Source organism: Etheostoma cragini, chromosome 3 (assembly GCF_013103735.1).
Source record: "Etheostoma cragini isolate CJK2018 chromosome 3, CSU_Ecrag_1.0, whole genome shotgun sequence".
Taxonomy (NCBI): Eukaryota; Metazoa; Chordata; class Actinopteri; order Perciformes; family Percidae; genus Etheostoma; species Etheostoma cragini.
In genome coordinates this window covers 20320877-20340381 of record NC_048409.1, presented here as the reverse complement: position 1 = coordinate 20340381, position 19505 = coordinate 20320877, and the positions used below count along the sequence as shown (strand labels likewise).

Below are 19505 nucleotides of genomic sequence, written 5' to 3'. Positions count from 1 at the left end.
CCCCCCCGCTTGGCTCCTAGTGAGGCAACTCCACTCACCGCAGAAGCCACCAGCACTCTTCCCAGACGAGGCTCCTATCAGGCCAATGAAACCTGATCCAAGGTTGCTAATGGAGCCGGCGAAGTACCACCGGTTGAAAAATCCATGTGTGATCAATATCCCTGGCTCCCTAGCCTCCATAGATGCATGCATACAGTACATTCAGAAGTATCATATTGACGCGCACCATAGGCTGTGCCATATGACTCACTCTAATATGATGGCTTATGATGTGGTATATAGCCTAAAAATAAGAGGACTGATTACTGAGAGGAAACCAGTTACATTGTTTCATAATTGAACAAAATACTGTACTATCTCTTCAGTATTTCTTCCTGGAGCTCAATTTTCTTGCATTTGTTTAAAAGCAGCAGGTTCCAGAGGAACTTTTGTGAGAATTACTATTATAATATGTTATTACTGTTTTGTGTTGCCATGGGAGGTGTTCCCTAAAGGCAGTGGTTTGCTCAGAGTGGAGCCTTACTGTGGCTAAAAAGTCCAATCTTTCCATTGTCTTTTTTTCTTTCCCAGTGGCAAAACAAATTCTTGATTTAATTTCCAGTAAGGCACGGCCATTTTCCCTGATTGTTGTAGATAAGAAAGCACAAATGTCTAAAAAACAACAACAATGTAAACTGAGAATTAAAACAGACAGTTGTCGCTGTTCAAACTGAATTTTCATTGATTGTGTTGGTGACAGGGAACCCAGTTTGATTGATTTTAATATATGTACAACTAACCTATTTTTAAACCATGCGTTGTGCATACTTCTGTTATATTTATAGAGGCTACGTATTGAATATTGTATCTTTTTGCAAAGATGTACTGTTTTACTAGTACCCGATGCTGCTGTGTAAAGAAAAAAACACATGGTTATTTTTTATTGACAAGGTGAACAGGAAATACTCTGAGGTGTTTATGAGGGTGAGTTACAAGTTATGAGGAAGCCTGCACCTACAGTGTATGGGACACAGGCAGGCCGAACTGCCCATTTAGGTCCTTTGGTTACATGAACTAGCCTACAGATAAATGTTTGTACGACTTTTTTAAGATTTTATTTTAAGATCTAAAGTTTCTCCAAATACATTTTGGACAAAGACTTTTTTATGTACCCTTGTGTATCACAATACCCTTCCTAAAATGTAGGGCTCAAATATGGCCACCACATTGTAATCCATGCTCTCCCCTATACTTTTATTTTTTTTTGTTTAAAACTCCATTGTTCTTTTTTTTTGTTTATGAAATAGGTTATGATGGATTTGATAAATAAATGGCTGGCTGTCATATTTTGGAAGTAATATGGTTAAGCATTACTAAAGCTCTTTCTCAGGCTTTCTCAGCAGCTCTCACATATCCAGAGTGTTTCTCGTCCCTGTTAAACGAGAGTAATTTGCGGGAACATGTAGACTCGACACAAGTTGGTTCTCACAGAGGCACGGGGGAGGTGGTCATAGTGTGTGTGTGTGTGTGTGTGTGTGTGTGTCTGTGTGTCTGTGTGTCTGTGTGTGGTAAATTGGAGGGGGGGGGGGGGGGGGGGGGGGGGGGGGGGGCGCACATTGTAATTGAATTGTGAATCAGTGTCAACCAGCAAGTCATCCTCAAACACCGCCCCCTTTAGCTGTCGTCGCACTCCGGCTCTTTGCCATGCAACGCCCATAGCCAGAGATAGAGAGGAAGAAGTGAGTGAGTGTGTGACTGAGTAAGAAAGAACGAGGAAAAGAGGGAGTGTGTGTACCAGAGAGGGAAAGAGAAAGATAAGTTAGGAGTAACACTGAATCGCTTTTAGTGTGAGGGGAAAGGAAAATATAACGGCCAGTAGAATTGACCGTGGCGCCAAAGGAAGAGAAGATTTTCCCTTATATTTTGTTTTTTTTGGAGCTGTTAGAATAAAAGAGGGACGCGGCGTTATTAAGTCAAACTGATCTGATGGTCATGACGGCAGCTGTCGATATGAAACCGACGTTAACAATCATAAAGGCTGAAAAAATGGATGGTGAGTAATACAACTCTTCTGTGAGAGCTTGACAGTTAACACGAGACTAACAGTACTCCTGAATGTTTCCTTGTAACGTAGCCGGCTTTTGACTGATTACGTTGACGATAATAGACATAGTTATCGGTAATTAGATGCGCTGAGAGGGACATAACGTCCTGAACGTATAGTACAGCGTGAAGACGCTGTTGGTTGCTCAATATTGGAAAACACGCAACACTTGAGAAGAAACGCAATAACGCCGGAGGCTCCACGGCCATGCAAAAACCTGAAGGCTATAATCAGTGTGTGTTTCCTACGTTTAATGAATGAATCAGACTCTGACCCCGCGTGCCTTTTATAATTATCAATACACTGACCTGAAACAAGGGCTAGGCTTCTATGGAATTATTAATAAGACTTTGGTTAAATATGTCATGTGGGCAAAATAAACTGCCAAACAACATGGTAAGACAAATGTTTAGCCTATAATCATTAAACAAATCAATATCTGTTCCAAAAATTTATTTTTTATTTTTGATCATGTAGCTGCCATACTTTAAGAAACACTGCACGTTTTACACTAATTACCTTCTCAGAATTCTTTTTACTTCTATTCGTGTCTAAGTTCAATTTGGTCATTATTTAGGATGTGTGTTGCTCAAGTTGACAATGAAGTCAGGCTTTGTAGTTTTGATGTATAGACTTCCTTCCTACTTTTATCTGACTGGGGATCTGTCTCCCCATCCCTCTCTCTCCCGTTTAAACACCCATATATGACCCCATATTCAGTGCCATACTGGGAGAGCCTAGGCAGTCTGCCCAGCCGGCATGGGAGACTGGCAGTAGCGCCCTAATCACTGCCCCCCCACCCCCCTACCTCCCCCTCCTTCTCAGTGGTTGAAACTGACTTTCCAGAGGGAAGGAGAGGCAGGCTGAGGTGATGAATCGGCAGTGCTGAGGCTGGCCTCTCTGACCCAGCTGCCTGGAAGACTTGGCTTGCTCCAGGGGTAGTCCAGGGCACACGCAGGGAAGCCCACCACTGTGAGCTTTGTTTGGGTTTAAACCTTTATGTGGTTTCACTTCTCTTTTCTTGAGTGATGTTACACATGGCCTGTTTTGATCATTTGCATTGAGCATCTTTTTATATGAACAAATCCCCTGGTGTGATTGCAGCTCAGGTGGTGTTATGCCTGTTAGTAGAGCAGTAAGCAGCATTAACACATCCGTGGACATTTGATACTAATTGCTAGTGTTGACCCACTAAGGGGCTGTGACACACAACATTAACAAACTTCTCCTCACTGTCAATACCTGCAGAGTGTAGGTCTGGACGTACACATCTCACAAGCCCACATAAAAAGAGCTGACAGCTGCAGTTAAGTTGCCAAAGTGAAGCACTATCTTGCAACCGTTTCACAATGCTTGCTCTTGCTCAGCTTACTTGGGTGCACTCGGGTCAGGCTGAGGCTGCCAATGAGCAGCTCACAGCTTCACACAAACATCTTTTTTCCACACTACGGCATTGTGGGAACTACAGATGCTGTCTTTTTTTCTTTCTTTTCTTCCTCCAAACACCTGCAACCACATTATGTACATTCATACTGTACATATCCCACTAATAGGCTTAAGTGGCTTCAACCCTTACTATATTGTTTGTTTTCCTTTGCAACAGAAGTGCAGCCAGTGTTAGCTTACCCAAGGCCTGTCCTTTCTTTCTCTTTCAGTAGAGATAATTCCTTTTAAAGCGCTCACACTGTGCCAGGGTCAGAGGTGCACCCAAACAAGGCATCTAAAGTTCCACAAAGTCTTTATTTCTCTGTTCAGTTATAGTATTCAACTCCTGACACAACACACTTACTTCAATGCAACCCAGACCATGGTAGCTTATTATTGAAAGCATCATATAGCCATAACAAAACTGTGAGCTCTACAGAGACCAGTTTCAAACATCGGAGAGAGCAATACTTAACCCGTAAAGTGTTGCCTTGCAAAAATTACAGACATGAAAGCAAATGTGCTCTTGTATTGCTGGCCTTTTTATTGAGTGTTCAAGTATACTCAAGTTACATTGTTTACATCCAAGCATAGATTTATTATTTAAGAGACATGTAAATCATTTACAGTATAAGGAGTTGTCCGCTTTCTACATGAGTGAGTCGTCCCTCTTGTACGTTCCTTCTCTGTCAGGACTGAAGGTCGGGGTTCAGTGACTGACAGGAATGTTTGTGAGCATGCCCTGCTGGGTGGCATGCATGGAGGCGTAGGAGCTTGATTCAGAGGCTCAGTTTTATCTGATCAAGACTCTGCTGTTTGTTATACCTGCCGTGCCTTATGCTTCTCTTGAGAGCCCTTATAAGGCTTCTCGTCCCACGCCTGCCTCATGCACTATGCACACAAGCACATACAGGCCATGCCACACAAACTACTCTAAGAAAGGCTTCACTAATTTTCTTTTCCAAGGAGCCTCCAATGTTGGTGTAATGCTGAGAGGGGTAGCTTGTGTCAGAAAAGAGGGTGTTACATAAGCTTAAGGTTTTTGCTTCGCCGTGTTTGTGTCAGCACTCCTTCAGTAGCACGGTGTAATATATGCCAATGTTTGAGTGTGCGTGGCTGTCTGGCAGCTGTGCAAACACTGTTTGGGTGATCCAGGCTTCTCTTGATGTGGTATGTCAATGAATCGGGCCAAACGGAGCAAACTGGTCCGTTTTTCATCTGATGTGCGCTGTGTCAAACTGAGGACGATATGGTTTGGCAGATCATAAGTTGATTAGTCAGTCCAGTGTTCAGTGTATCACCAAATGTCATTAGGTAGTGTTCAACCAGGCCATGTCTGTGCCTAGAGGACAACTGATACCAGATTTCTCAATGGGCCTCCCTGTGCTGGTCAGACTTGTCAACTGACTGGGCGGATGCAAGTGAAAAACTATCTGTCAGTTTCCACAATGACAGTGTCTTATTTCTTTCTCACGTTGCTCATTAATGCCACTGTATTAAATCAAATGGGTTATCCCCCCATGTTTCATTCATTGCTCCTTCATTCAGCTCGTCATCTGCTGTGTTGCCCATAAAAACATAAAACTATTCAACTGCGTAGGTCCTATCTCAACGCTTCCCTGGTGACTACACGCCTTCATCTTTGCTTATGAAGCTTAGTCATAAAGCAGGCATGTTAGCACCAGATATATCAGTCTGCTAAATAGTAAGCATATGTTGAGAGCGAGAATGAAAGGGGGTTGGGTGTTTAAGAGATGGAGAAAAAGAGGCCTTCAAAGGTGTGGCCGATATGATGGTAGCAAATAGTCCTCATTATGCTAAAAGTAATTTGAGTTTAAACTTAATGTTTCTCCCTGTATTTGTCAACAGCTTCTCGTTATACTCACATTCCACAAAAAGCCAAACAACCAAAACAAAGGAGAGCATGTTCCTTGGCTGGTATTAATAAATAAAATCAGTCTTTTACTTTTCAATCATTCACCCACCCACTCACCCAATTTCTGCTCAAGTCTTCCTCCCCCTCCTTTCCCTTTCTTCTTTTGTTTCCAATGTCTTTCTGTTGGCCACATGGGTTGCTCTCACGCCACCTTGATGTGGTGTGTAGTGAGTTCCTGGTGAGTGCCTGTTGTCCCATCCCCAGTCCTTCCTTGCTTGTAATCCTTGAGTCATGGCACTAGACGCCTGCTGCACCACACGCCACTGGATGTCCGAATGTGTGTTTGCTTGGCGCGCTCAGTGGTTTCATTTACCACAGGACTCTCCCTCCCTACATTACCAGTCTCACTGTGAACCCTAACTGGCCTGACGCTGCCTCAAAATGGCTCCACAACCTCCCACGCATCTCAACATCGTCCTGCGTGCTTTAGAACTTTTTTTATGGTTCCACATTAAGAGCTGTGTTTCATATGATGGGATGGAAACTGGGCTAGCTTCGAAACATGCCTGCTTTCAGACTCAGTCCACCGTCCTGGTAGGCAGCAGGTTTGTTGCACTACGGATGTTCAGCTGCCTTCAACGAGGCCATATCAGTCACTCATTTTGTTCAGTGTATTTTCTTCCCATGTTTTCTATTTGGTCTGTGTTTGCTGCGGACCAAATGTTTTTTGAGTCAGCGTGCTGCTTTTGTAATCAAGTGAACAAATGGGGAACAGCCACATACGTTTTTGTGTATCAAACCTACAGCATCAGACATGATTTGATTGATTGGTCTTGAAAAGCAAAGGGGGATAAAGAAGGTTGTGTTTGCGTGGGTGGCTGGCTGACTGCCTGGTGTGTAGGTGTGATTCTGTGGCGCTCATGATTAGGTTGGGCCTCACTGACTCAGTCAAATGGGGAGGCACATGTGTTTTGGCAACCATGGAGCAGGTCTAGGAATGGGACTCGTGTAAGTTTTAAGGTTGCCTCTGCAGTTAAGCTATAAGAGTAAAAGCAGCTGGGTTCCATTGACTGCCTAGCCTGACCTCCCTAGTATCTGCATGTTTTACATATTGAAACAAGTTGATTTTTCTGACTATGTCTGCTTTAGGCCCAAACATCCAGAATAGAATGGGAACTTCAATTGACTTAATATTCGGTTACAAAAATACCATTGTGTTAGTGAAAAATTACATTTTTGCTTCACATAAATCCTCATTAGATGTTCTGTTTTCTGCCTAAGATGTGTGTTTTTTATATGCATAGTTACAGGTTAACAGTGACAAATGTTGAGTCATTGAGCAGGAATTTTACAAGACATGGTCATTGCTTTCATCATGACCAGTCACTTTGTCAAAGTGAAGCGGCACGAAGTCCAGTCATTCTTTGATTTTGTGTGTGTGTGTGTGCGCATATGTTTTATCAATCACTTCCATCTCTTATTTCAAAACACTGAGTTGTAACTTTCCAGTTTATCACATGGCGGTTTCTATCTTTTTTAAGCAGCCAAGCTAAAGCGGAGGTGTTTCACAGCGTCATGAAAAATAACACCCATATCTTAAATAAGATAAGAAGAAGAGATGTGGCCAGATGTTTTGATGTTTATGTTCCTATTAGCCATGGAGCCTAGACTTGGTTTAAAATAGGATAATTCATCGTCCTGAGCTGAAATCATTTTGTCACTTAGACCACAAGTCATTTTTGGTCGCATTAGAGGAAAACAAGAAAGCTGTGAGAAGCACATTAGTGATTGTAAAACAGAGGTGGTATGTGAGGCATGCAACATGAAAACACTGCGGTCTGGGGGGAATTTATTTATCAAGTATCCATCTGTTGCCCATAGCTTGCCATCAAACAAGCAACAAACTCTTATATGTGTGATGTATAATTAGAGCCAGCCACTACAAGACTTACATGCGTATGTGTTGCCCAAAAGAACAATCAAGTGGCAAACAATGCCATCCATGTGTGTGAATGTGGGGCTGTATTCTGTGCTGTCCCACATAATTGACACTTGTATCAGAAACTTGGTTTTGGAATGTACCAGTTTGGACTAAAAATGGATCAGGCACATGTTTTGTGGAAAAAAATCCAACACAGAGAATAAACTGTTTGTCAGATATGTCTTTTGTTTGGTTTAGCACCTAAACATTTCCCCCAGAGCATCCCCTTTCTGTTTACATCAGGGACAGAGCCTGGGAGGGGAGCTAGCTTGGCTACAACTAGGCTAGCACCACCTGCACCCTCCAACACAGTGCTCCCCTGTCAGTTCCCTATTCTCGCCACTATGCTTTGCACTGATGGATAAAACAAGGCAGTCAAAACCTTTTGGACTAAGAAGTGCTTTCATTATAAATATTTAACATTTATGGAGGTCATGGAAAACCTTCAAGTTGTGTGAGATGTGTTAGATCTCTACTGTTTGTGTAGTGCCGGGTTTTAGCTTTTTCCCCAATGTTTTTAATCTCAAAGTAATAGAGAACTTGAAGATTGTGCAATGGGCTGTTGTGAGAAGTACATTACTGTTGCTCAACCTTTAATACTTGAGGCATACCTAAAAAAACAACAACAAAAAAAGGCCATTTCACACTGTTAATAATCACAAGCAACAAATCTTGTAGGCGGTAGAATAAGCAACAAATCCTGTTAAAAGGGCCTTGTCTCTGTTTTCCTTGTTCTTCTAGAAAGGAAAGAACTCCCATCAAGCTTTTAGCAAAAATATGTTTAGCGTCTGTTGGCGATGGCGCGTATCATTTCAAACTTGGAGGTAATGTCATATCAAGCGCTGAGACTTTGGCATCAACAGTAGAGTTAATGCACTTTCACATCATGAGCTAATATGATTTCAGAGATGGAGGGAGTGGAAGAAAGAAAGACAGTCATGCAGCTATGGGGTATTAGTCTCACTTATAGTCTGCTTCAGTAGCCGGTATGTCTGTGGTGGTGATGATCCTGGACAACTCTAGAATCTTAGCTAAAGACAGATGTCAGCAACAGTGGCCTTGTCCCGTACAGCTGATTTACACGACCACAGGCGTGTGCTTCAAGAGGGCAGCCAGTAGCCAGTGGTGAGACCTAAGAATAAAACAAGTGTTTCAGCACTGCTGTCTGTGATGGTGGGATGGTCCTGGTTTGTGGATTGGATCTCTTTTGGTTAACACTATCCTTTGCAAGAGGAGGCTTGGGGCTATGTCTGGTCTGGCTTCTTCACTTTGGCTTGAGCCAGGCCAACACATCTATTCCTGGTGCTTGGCATTGAGATGGAAATCTAAACAGCGAAACGGCTGGCTGAACAAGCGGCCCTCTCAAAACCAGACTGCCACCCCAACCTCCTCCTTTTGCTCCACTGCAGCCCTCAGCCACCACTTTATCACTCTGTGGCGCTGAATGGGCCCCCTTCATGTTGGTCTGGTTTATGACCCCGCGTTCTCAGACAGGGACCCAGATACGGATCTCCATCAAAGGCGCTCTCAGATACCACTGCCATCTCTGGTCTGCTATGGGTAGACTGGTCTGTCTGAAAGAGACAATTTTAAGCCTTTGGCAAGTAGCCAAGACCACCTCTCTTTTTACCTGCACTGTGTCATGACCCCTCTGATATGTACCTGTATGTAGGGATATTTAGGAAGGGTATGACCCTTGCCTGAACCCACAACTAACCTCGATTCCCACAGGAAGTGGCAACTTAGCCACAGGAAATGGACTCTTCTGCAAATAAAGCCCACCATACACTGAGCTACAAGGGCATATAGAGGGTGACACGAAATGCCACATGCTTTGACACTATACACAAAACCGTATACATAAATAAATGACTATTTGACCCAAAATTCTTTGCCTTTTCATGAACCCAGCTTTGAATAGCCTTTTAGATTTCATGTTGTTTTTTTTTTAACAGCCAACAAACCTCTTTTCCTCACGCCAACACACACACACACACTCTTTGGATAAACTATATAGAGCTATTTATAGCTCAATCACATGATAGAAAGCATATTGTCCCTTATTTGTTGGGTCTGGTTGCCTGCTCTGCTTGCAACGTTGCATCATTCTGAGTGGAGGCAGCAGTCCTCGTCTTTATGAATGAACTGAGTCTCTGCCAGAGGCTGGGAGATGGCACTGATCCCACTGTGATGTCACTCCAGAGACAAGGAGAAGAGAGGGAGCATTATGAGACCTCCCATTCATTCCTCTGTCTCTCTGTCTCTCTCTCCGCCATGCCCAGCCCCGGTTCTCTTGTCCTGTGATGAGCTCATATTACAGGCCGCCGCCCCCCCCTCTCCCCACCCACACACTCAGTCACCCCTCACCCACCCTTGATGCTCCCATGCTATCTTCCCCAGGACTGCCCTGCCCTGCCCAGCCCAGCCCTGTCTGTTCCAACCCCAATAGACTTTGGCCCCAGTTTCAAAATCCCAATTTCACGCCCACGCTCTGGCGCACAGGCGAAGAAGGCTGCTAATTTGGATCATGTGTGTTCATATGTGTGTTCATATGTGTGTCAGTTTAACAGTAGTCAGTAAAAGTAAAACCTCTGTCTAGGGTTGGGTTAGGGATTGGTCACAGGGACAGGGCGCTGAACGTCCACAGTCTGTCAGTGAGAATCCCTTTGGGAAAATATGGTCGCCACACTCGGCAGCCTGTCCATTACTCATATAATGGCAAGAGGGGAGTGGCCAATCAATACCTTTTACTGTACATCCAGACTAAACATCAGTCTCACTTTATCAGTGATTCTTAGAATAGATGGACTTATTATTCCTTTTACATCATTAGGAGAAATTGGTTTCATTTCATACTTTTCACTCCAGACGCTCTTTTCACTCTTGTTAGTTGTTAGTAAAATACCGTAGTGTTGCCTGTGATTTACACCCACTCCCACATTTTGTGAGCTAAGTGGATGGGACTCATTTTGCGGACAGACCCACACCGTCTAATGTGGAAAGTGATGACTTGTGGATGCTCTAGCTCTCAGTACATACTGACCATTCTGCATCTAATGGGACTCGCAGGCATTGAAATCCTATCAGGACTACATCATTTACTAGAGATTGTCTAGATCCAAGCTCGCCTCTCTTGCTAATGGATGCACACTGTACATTAGCTCTGCCACAGATACCCTTCATATGGATCACTCACCATGGAGGCTGCTCTATTATTGTTGCACTTTTGTCTTTTGTTTGCCTTTCAGCCTTGCTGTGTCCTGTGCTTTAGTTTTTTTTTACGATTTCAATTCACATAAATACAACAAAGCGATGTACATGCTTATAAAATACTGTTCAATTTTTCCATTAAAAGGGCCATTTGTGTTTGTAGAAACTGCTGCACAGTCCAAACAAAGACATTTGTTGTGCTTTGAAATGCTGCAAGACAGTAAACAAAACTTCAAGCTCATTTTATACAGGATGAATGAGTAATTCAAAACAAAAAAACAAAATATATCACATAAATAGCAGTTCACATTTGAATTTGCTCTATAATCATGTTTACATATTTCTCTCTTTAGAGTGCCTAATGGTAGTTCTCATTCTCGTTGGTGTTGAGTGTATTTGATTGGAGGATTTAGTACTAAAGTGGATTCAAGTCTGTGTGGGCAAGCAAAGGCTGGGGCGGGTTGATAAAAGCAATGTAGAGGGAGGGGCTTAAGCGGTTCGAAAGTGCAGACAAACTCCACTCGATCCAACTTAAATAATCTGCTACATTTCGCCCCTGCCTTCACATCAAAGCGCAGACTGAGCCCCTGTCCCATCTCAGTTTGCAGCCATTTGCAACATATACATTTTTGCATTACCAGCACTAATCAAAAGAAAAATGAGCTTAGCAGAGGCCTAGAAAATAAGAACCTGTTGTACACAAAGACAGCTCACTCAAGTCTTATTTTCATTGTTTATTTTGATGTGCACACTGTGTCTGAGAATAGTTTAAACTGAGGTCTTATGTGAGGCTGCAAAACCGTGTTTATTCTCAGCCTTTCTACCTGGATTTTTCTTCTCACTTGAATGAATAACTTTCGGCTTATTAACCAGTGTAACATAGAGCAATATATTACAGATCTAATTGAATCACATGAAGAAGCAACGAGTACTTGTCTGTCCTCTGTCTCTGGCCTGTTGAGATTTCTTTTTTCTTTCTTTCGAGAGACAGAACGAGCCAAAGAAACCGGAGAGACCTAATTTTACAAACAGCCAGACAGACATTGGTTACATGGGCGAAGGAGGGACAGCTGCTGTGCATTCCAGATGAGGTCAAGACGTCAGCGAGTAGTGAAATTAAGCATGAACTGTATGTTGCCTCAGTGTACTGCCGGCAGATAAAACCGCCAGCCAGTGGAGATGCCAGAACATCTGGGCTCGACGAAAGATGGTGTTGTGAGAGGAGTGACACAAGTCTTAGTCGTCATTATTCTGCCCTCAAGCCAAGCCTTTTGTTGCGATTTTAATTGACGTGCATGGAGACAGAAAAGAAGGATAGACAAACGAGAAAGACATGCCGCAACAACCAAAGCCTGATTGAACCCTTGATTTTGTGTGCACCCTCTGAAGGCAAAAGATGTTAAAGTTTTGCCTCCCCCCCAAGTTGATTAGACCCGATAATGGTATTATATACTGCAGACTTTAAGATCATTATATATGTCCGTCTTTGTTGTGTAAATGAGTGTTGCCGCTTTGAAGATTGAATGATAAAGACATGTCAGTTAATTGGAACTCTATAAGGCCTTTTGCAAATCAATGGTTGAGTCTTGGCCAGATTATTTTTCAGCAGTCTATTCTAGTGGTAGTGGCCCGGGGGTCTTTCCCCTCTCCCCTGCTTTGCCCCCTCATCATACACTTCTGCAGCCTGACCAATCTAATTAGATGAGTGCGAGTCATCAGGCACTGTTTAAGGCCATCAAAGGCAGCTCTGTTTCTCACTGGGTGCCCACTGGCTTTGAGTACAGAACAGTCAGCCTAGTGTGTGACCGAGACCCTCAAGACAGCCCACCCCCAAACTCTCCTAGCCACCCGCCAGCAGCCACCGTGACATCATCACCTCATTTCTCGACCCTTAACCTTTCAGAATGTTTGACCCGGTGCTTGGTGCAGTGACAGTAGCCCCACTGTGTAAGAGCAACATAGTAGGAGGGCTAGCAGGGGTCACGGTGTCACTGATGGGCACCGGCACTACTCTTCCACCTAGGATATGGGGATAGGAGAGAGGTTAGCGTTTGTAACATTTGCAAACAACCTTGTGCTTTTATTTTAATGCAGAGCGCCAGAAGAGTGGGATTTGCCTTAGAACCTTGTCTGAAATACCAGAAACTGTAAATTTGTAGGAAATCTTCTGAACTGTTCCTTCTCACCATAACACTAAATTCTTTTTAAAAAGTGTAACATGTCAGATGGCTATTCAGACAGCTAAAACATGTTAATGTGTTTTGAGCAACAATAGTGCACATAGACAGTGCTCAGTTTGTAAACAGTTCAGATGTGAAGGTGTGCCAGTTCTTGTTAAAATAGATTGGATCTGATGCAGAGATAGTGTCTGTCTAGACAAGATGTAATTGTTGAGCCATGTTGTTGATCACGGTTACAACTTTGTCGATTTTGTTTGTGTGTGTGTGTGTGTGTGTGTGTGTGTGTGTGTGTGTGTCTTGGTGCGTGTGTATGTGAAAATCTAACCGAACCATATTCACAAGTCTCTTTCCCACTGTCTCAATGTAATTTTCTATTCAGTAAGCTTTATTGGCTTGAAATACAATACTGGATGGGATGTCGTAGTTGGGGTTGTCAATAATAATTAAAACATGAAATAATAATAACATATTACAGTTGTAATTGCCATCCCAAATCAAATAGATATTGATATTGCTCCAAATGACATCATAATCAATGTCCTTGTTTGTGTTTGGCAGATCCGGAGTGTGGAGATGTCCCCCTGCTAACTCCAGGAAGTAAAGAGATGATGTCCCAGGCCCTGAAGGCCACCTTCAGTGGCTTCACAAAGGAACAGCAGCGGCTTGGTATTCCCAAAGGTAAGACTGTCATCTGCTTGTGTTCTTGTTAGCCCCTGTTAACATTTTCATGCGGGAAATCACATTTTATCCATAAAGCATGAGCCCTCAAAACCACCTCTACAAGTCACATGTCACACATGCACATTCATTCATATTATAGCCTGCTTTAGATCAGTCAGTGAAGGCATCTCTTTAGAAGGACTGAAAACAAGGAGACACCCAGTTATTCCAGAAATGGGCTTACATTACATACATTTCATCAGGCAGACTGTCTGACTGCAGCATCACAATAATCAAGACACAGAGACAGACAGTAAAATAATGAGTTAGCTTGTTAAATGGATGCCAACCACAGAGCCTCTTCATGCTGTTTGGATACAACTGTATTCTTAGTATCTTGTCTGTGTAATCGTAGTAAATCTGCAATTCTCTGGTTTTGGCTTGTCATTGCCACTGCTGTTTGCATCCACCACTCTGTTTTTTATTGACATTTTATCAGTAGACATATATACCGCAAGGGCGGTGTGAAAGTTGGCGGCATGACCAAAGATCAGAGTTCTCTGATCTCTGAGTGAAATGGAGCATTTTACAGAATGCGCTGCAGTTCATTGTGTATGTGTAGCATTTGCACAAACTCAGTCTGAATACACATATTTCAATAGATTGCATACCGGTATCACAATCAACACTTGTGATCCTCTTCAGATCCCAGACAGTGGACAGAAAACAACGTGGCTGAGTGGCTAACGTGGACAGTGAACGAGTTCAGTCTGAAGAATGTCGACTTTGACAAATTCTGCATGAACGGAGCCAGCCTTTGTGCGATGGGGAAGGAGCGTTTTCTGGACTTAGCACCTGACTTTGTGGGTGACATTCTTTGGGAACATTTAGAAATGCTTCAGAAAGGTAAGGCCACTTTGGTCTGAATCAAATACTGATTTTCTTTATTGTTCACAGCACCTTTTGTGCTTTTAAGAAAGCGGCAATTGTTTTTTTAATCTCACACAAAATATTGAAAAATTCACACAGTGTGATATCACTCCAATTTGGGACACTGTTGGCATTTGCTGTCGTAACAGGAGCCAAACAGGAATACACAATTTAGCTCAGGTCATACATTTTTGATAATGCTGGATGTAGTTACACGATACATGAAATCAATGGTGAGGTCACTGACGCTCCTTCTCTATCTATTTTTCATGAAGAGGAAGCAAAGCATTACCCCATCAATGGACTGACCTCCAACTTCCAGGAATCCCGTTATACCTCAGACTACTTTGTCAGTAAGTACTCATCACACTCGTAGTCAATCACTCTGTTTAATTGCATACAATGTGTGCCTAAAATATGAATGGAAAAAAGAGGAGTGGTTTAGTGTTAAGTGAATTAAAGCATTTTTGTGTTAGAAAAATGTATACCTAATGTACATTTGGATTTAGATCCCAGTAAAAAGCCTGTGTAGGTATAAGTGTATACTGATCACATATCATAGGAAACAATATGGCATTACTGTAAGTTTTAATAAAGTTAGGTACATGTCTAATCAATAATCCTACCTCAAAAATACAAGACTCATCTTATGCACTTAGGGCTTTTGTTATGGACTGTTCATGCACTAAACATTTGGGCGGCAGTTTAGCACAAGATGGATAATGACTCCACTCTCCTAAGATTGATGTTCCTCCTCTGCTTTGATCCTTGCTTTCCTTCTCTGCTTTGTATCCACACTCATCTCCCTTTGTGTCTCCAGGCTACGGTGTTGAGCATGCTCAATGTGTCCCTCCTTCTGAATACTCAGAGCCCGGCTTCATCACAGAGTCTTACCAGACACTTCATCCCATCAGCTCGGAGGAATTGCTGACGCTCAAGTATGAGAGTGAATACCCTACTGTCATCCTGCGGGACACGCCCCTCAACCCCCTGCAGGGGGACTACTTCACCGTCAAGCAGGAGGTGGTATCCCCAGACAACATGTGTGTGGGACGCCTCAGCCGAGGTGAGGGGTCACATACTAGACATGAGTATAGTTGAAATATAAGCAGACCTTTGCAGTAAAGAATGTGATGCAATTCTGTTTTAATGAACAGTTTGCTTGGATTGTGCGTTGTTGTAAATGTGTACACATGTGCATGCGTGTGCCAGTGCATGTCAACGTTTTTGTGTGGGTGTCCGTGTGCGGGTGATTGTGCTGACGTTACCAAAATCATGTCATGCCACATCAGCGTGCATGTATTAGAAGAGAAGAAAAGCAGGCCCTCTGGTTGGTTTGTGGTTCAAGCAAACCCGCCTCACACACTCTAGACTTGGTTGGGAAAAAAAGAAAACTCTATTGTTTTTGTCACTGTGATACACGAACCAAAGCCACAGCGTGTTCTCTTCTTGCCGCCCGTTCTTTATGTAAAACAGTTCAAGTGGTGTAACCTTCAAAAAAGTTTTTTTTTTTCTTTCTTGTTTCTGTTGGCCTCTTTTCCTCGACTTCTGGGTAAGGAGATAGAGGTGTCATCCTCAGCAAGCAAGCGTGGGGTTTTCTCATGAAACTGTTTTCTTAACTGAATGTGAAAGCTTGTTTTTTCTCTCAGTGATAGTTTACAGAAGAATTAGCAGCATGGTTTACATTTATAACCATAAAGCTAGGATTTTCTTCTCACAAATCCCCAGCTGTATAAATGAATCTCATGTGCCATGTACACTGTCCATGCCTCCTGCCTGTGCTTTAAGCAATTCCCTGCAAGGTATGAGGTCCGATCCTCATGCATTACACATACCAAGCTTTTTAGCATTTCATTGTGCTCTCCCAACGTGGGAAAGTATTTTGGAGCACAACTGATATCCACATGTGGCTTCAATTTCAGCAGTTGAAGATTTCGGCATCAATCGAGTTGCTGCATTATCTCTCATTTGATAATCACTTGCCATCGAAAGGCTTCTCTTATCTTTCCCAAGGTCAAAAATAGCGAGGCAATTTATGTGATTTTCTTGCTTTTAAAATCAAATCCAAAATGGTGGTTGTAAAAGGGGAAATTAGGTGTGAAATGGAGAGGAATGCGGCATGATTCGGGACAATATAGCTTAGTTAGAAGGAACATTATTTACTGCAAAGATGTTTGTGTCAATGTCATACATATTGCTGCTCAAATTCTATAGAAATCCCCCAATAACAATTAAAACTGATGCATGACAACTCATCGTGTTTATTTATCTTGATTGTTATATTTTACTATTTCAATTTTCTATTTTGTTATTTTCTATATTACTATATACATTTTACATTTCTGTTTGTCTTGGGATTCAACTGTCATACTAAGAGCTGCTAAAATGTGTTTTGTTGTTGACAATAAAGATCTATTATGTTCTATCACAATGAAAACAGTTCTTAGGAATGTTTTTCAGAGGAAAACAAGAGTCGGCATATAAGTATGCTATAAAAAGTACAGTTTGCACGTTCGTAATAACTTAATTTTTCTCTCTCTCTCACCATTTCCACCCATCCTTCCTTTTCAGGTAAGCTTGGTGGTCAGGACTCTTTTGAGAGCAACGAGAGCTTTGAGAGCTGCGACCGGTTGACCCAGTCATGGAGCAGCCAGTCCTCATTCAGCAGCCTGCAACGGGTGCCTTCGTACGACAGCTTTGATTCGGAAGACTACCCTACTGCCTTGCATAGCCACAAGCCAAAGGGCACTTTCAAAGACTATGTGAGGGAGCGCTCAGACCTCAGCAAGGATAAACCCGTCATTCCAGCGGCGGCACTGGCAGGATACACAGGTAAGAGGCCTATAGGTCATAGTTTCTACATTGTATTTTATAGAGAGGAATACCTCGAGAAGTGCTGCTGTTCTTTATAGACCTTTTTCTCAGCAGATGTTTTTTTTTTAAATGTCAGCAATGAAAGCACAGGGTAACCAGTAACATTAATCATAGCTCTGTTCCATTTAGGTGGGAGCTTTAAACTCGTCAGCATGCACAATCCCAGGGCTGTTATACTGATACTCATTATTAGAAACTATGCAAATGCAAGTGAGCTCAAACATGTTAGGAGGAACAGTTGAAGATCCCATTTGTGTTTATGATTATTACTGATAGTGTGTTCATGCCATCAGTGTTTTTGCTAGCTTCAAAAGATCCACCATGTTTCTACATAATGATCATTGTACATTGCCATAAGGAGACAATAAAGGCTCAATCAACATCATCAGTCCTTTCGCTTTTTACAGAACATATTGGGCAATGTGTGGGCAAAGAAAACCCCACACTATTATTTGCTTGGTTACCCTTTTTTTGTAATTTGGATAACATTTTCTTAAAGTTGCAGAATTTAGTTCCTGCCACCAGTTCTATAAAGAATACGATGTGGTGCAGCTGTAACGCACTTGTTGACGCTCTGCAAAAGTCCCAGATGCGGGGGTGCTTTAATGCACTGCTTTTAGACCAACAGAAGAAAAAAACTATCACCTTTTACCCTGGCAACCCGAGTCATACACATTACAGGAAGCAAAATAAATTCTCTCTCTCTCTCTCTCTCTCTCTCTCTCTCTCTCTCTCTCTCTCTCTCTCTCTCTCTCTCTCTCACTTTGTTCTGTCTTCACTTCTCATCTACCTACTTGTTATCTGCAGCCCGCATCTCAACCTATTTTTTTCCAGGTCGCCCTAGCAACGCTTGTGAAACATAGAAATTATGCCTGCCCCTGCACATAACACCAGAAAAAAATTATCTTTTCATCTGCTAAGGCATCTTCATACTTGTACATGCTCAAAGAGCTGGCTTACATATGTTCTTCAAGTTCAGTAAGATGTAGAGATATCGGCAAACTGTCTAAAGCAAATGCACTATTTTAGCATCTGTCATGCTAATGCTAATGTCTCAACGTAACTAACAATGCATACATCAGATCTCAACAGACTCTCCTAAAGTTGGTATGCACAAGTTAATTGGTTATCAGTATGGTTTTTAGTTCAAAAGCCGCTTACAGAACAATGAGTCATTCATTCGCAATGACGTTAGAAAGATGTTGCAATAAACAAAGTAAATAATGAAGTGTAAGACACAGTCTAAAAGTGACCATTAGAGGCTGGGTTGCTCACTAAATGAAGACTGAACCAAGAAACTAAAAAGACATTTTTATCAGCTGAAACCCGATAAGCATTTTGGATGAACGAGAGAATATTTTACAGCTTCGGAGATTCATTTAAGTTTTAGGGCCATAAGGAGTTTATAAACCAGATACAACAACTGCTGCCTTCATAAAATGACAAAAATCTGTATATTAAAATGTAAACCTAAGCGTGTGGAACTATCCTCTTTCACAACATTTTCAAATCACCACAACACTAGGGCTCCATTTACCTCTTCAATCTTGACTTCTGACACGTATCAATTGTTAAGCTACGTCAGAATAGATGACTCTAAAAAGTACAAAGCTTTAATGCATAGCGATGTACTCTTACAAAAGAGAGAATTCTTCCACTGAGCTTTTACATGATGTGAAAAGGGAAAGATGAAAAAGAAAATTCATGCTAAAATACCCCAATTTTCCTGAAAGACTAAATGTCAGGCAGCCTGCAGTCCAAGCTGTTATTAGAAGCACGGTAAGGAGCGATTCTTTCAAAGGTGTGTGTGTGTTTTTGTAAGAAATAGGTGAAGAAAGTGAGAAACCTCAACCAAAAAAACATTTTTAAGATTCCAAATTGATGTCTATGGCAGCTTGCTCTGCTCGGCTTCCTGTCGCAGTGACAGGTGACACTTGACAGGGAGCATGATAAGGCTGCAGAGAGATAAGTGAAGCTGCAGTTGTCATCTCAGTGGTTTCCTGTGACAATATGCCATTTACGCCTCTGTCTCTAGTAACACCATGCACCCCTAGAACCCAGTAAACACTCAATCTGCATCATGATAATTTGCTTACACTCTCCTCTGGCTACCTGTCTCACAAGTACAAATATGCAAATGCACGCTGAGGTACTTCATTTGCAATATAGTTGTTCAAATTAGTAATAATATTGAAAAGTTTAAACACTATGAGCTGGTTCCACCTTTTCAGTTATGAACATTTAAACACTTTGAGTTATCATATATCATTATCATTATATCATTAT

General features: G+C 42.2%; 1 protein-coding gene across 4 annotated transcripts in view; it reads left to right on the top strand.

Moving 5' to 3' along the window:
- The window catches only part of ets1 (v-ets avian erythroblastosis virus E26 oncogene homolog 1), a 35384-nt gene that overhangs the window by 13183 nt on the left and 2696 nt on the right, over positions 1 to 19505 (top strand). For 2 of the 4 annotated variants that reach the window (XM_034866862.1, XM_034866865.1), the window contains exons 4-8: positions 13314 to 13433; positions 14121 to 14321; positions 14621 to 14698; positions 15166 to 15411; positions 16917 to 17177. In XM_034866862.1, coding sequence (XP_034722753.1) covers positions 13314 to 13433; positions 14121 to 14321; positions 14621 to 14698; positions 15166 to 15411; positions 16917 to 17177 — 906 coding nt within the window. Of the gene's footprint in view, positions 1 to 1691; positions 2033 to 13313; positions 13434 to 14120; positions 14322 to 14620; positions 14699 to 15165; positions 15412 to 16916; positions 17178 to 19505 lie in introns of those variants that run through there. The other 2 variants (XM_034866866.1, XM_034866863.1) reach the window with 2 other exon arrangements.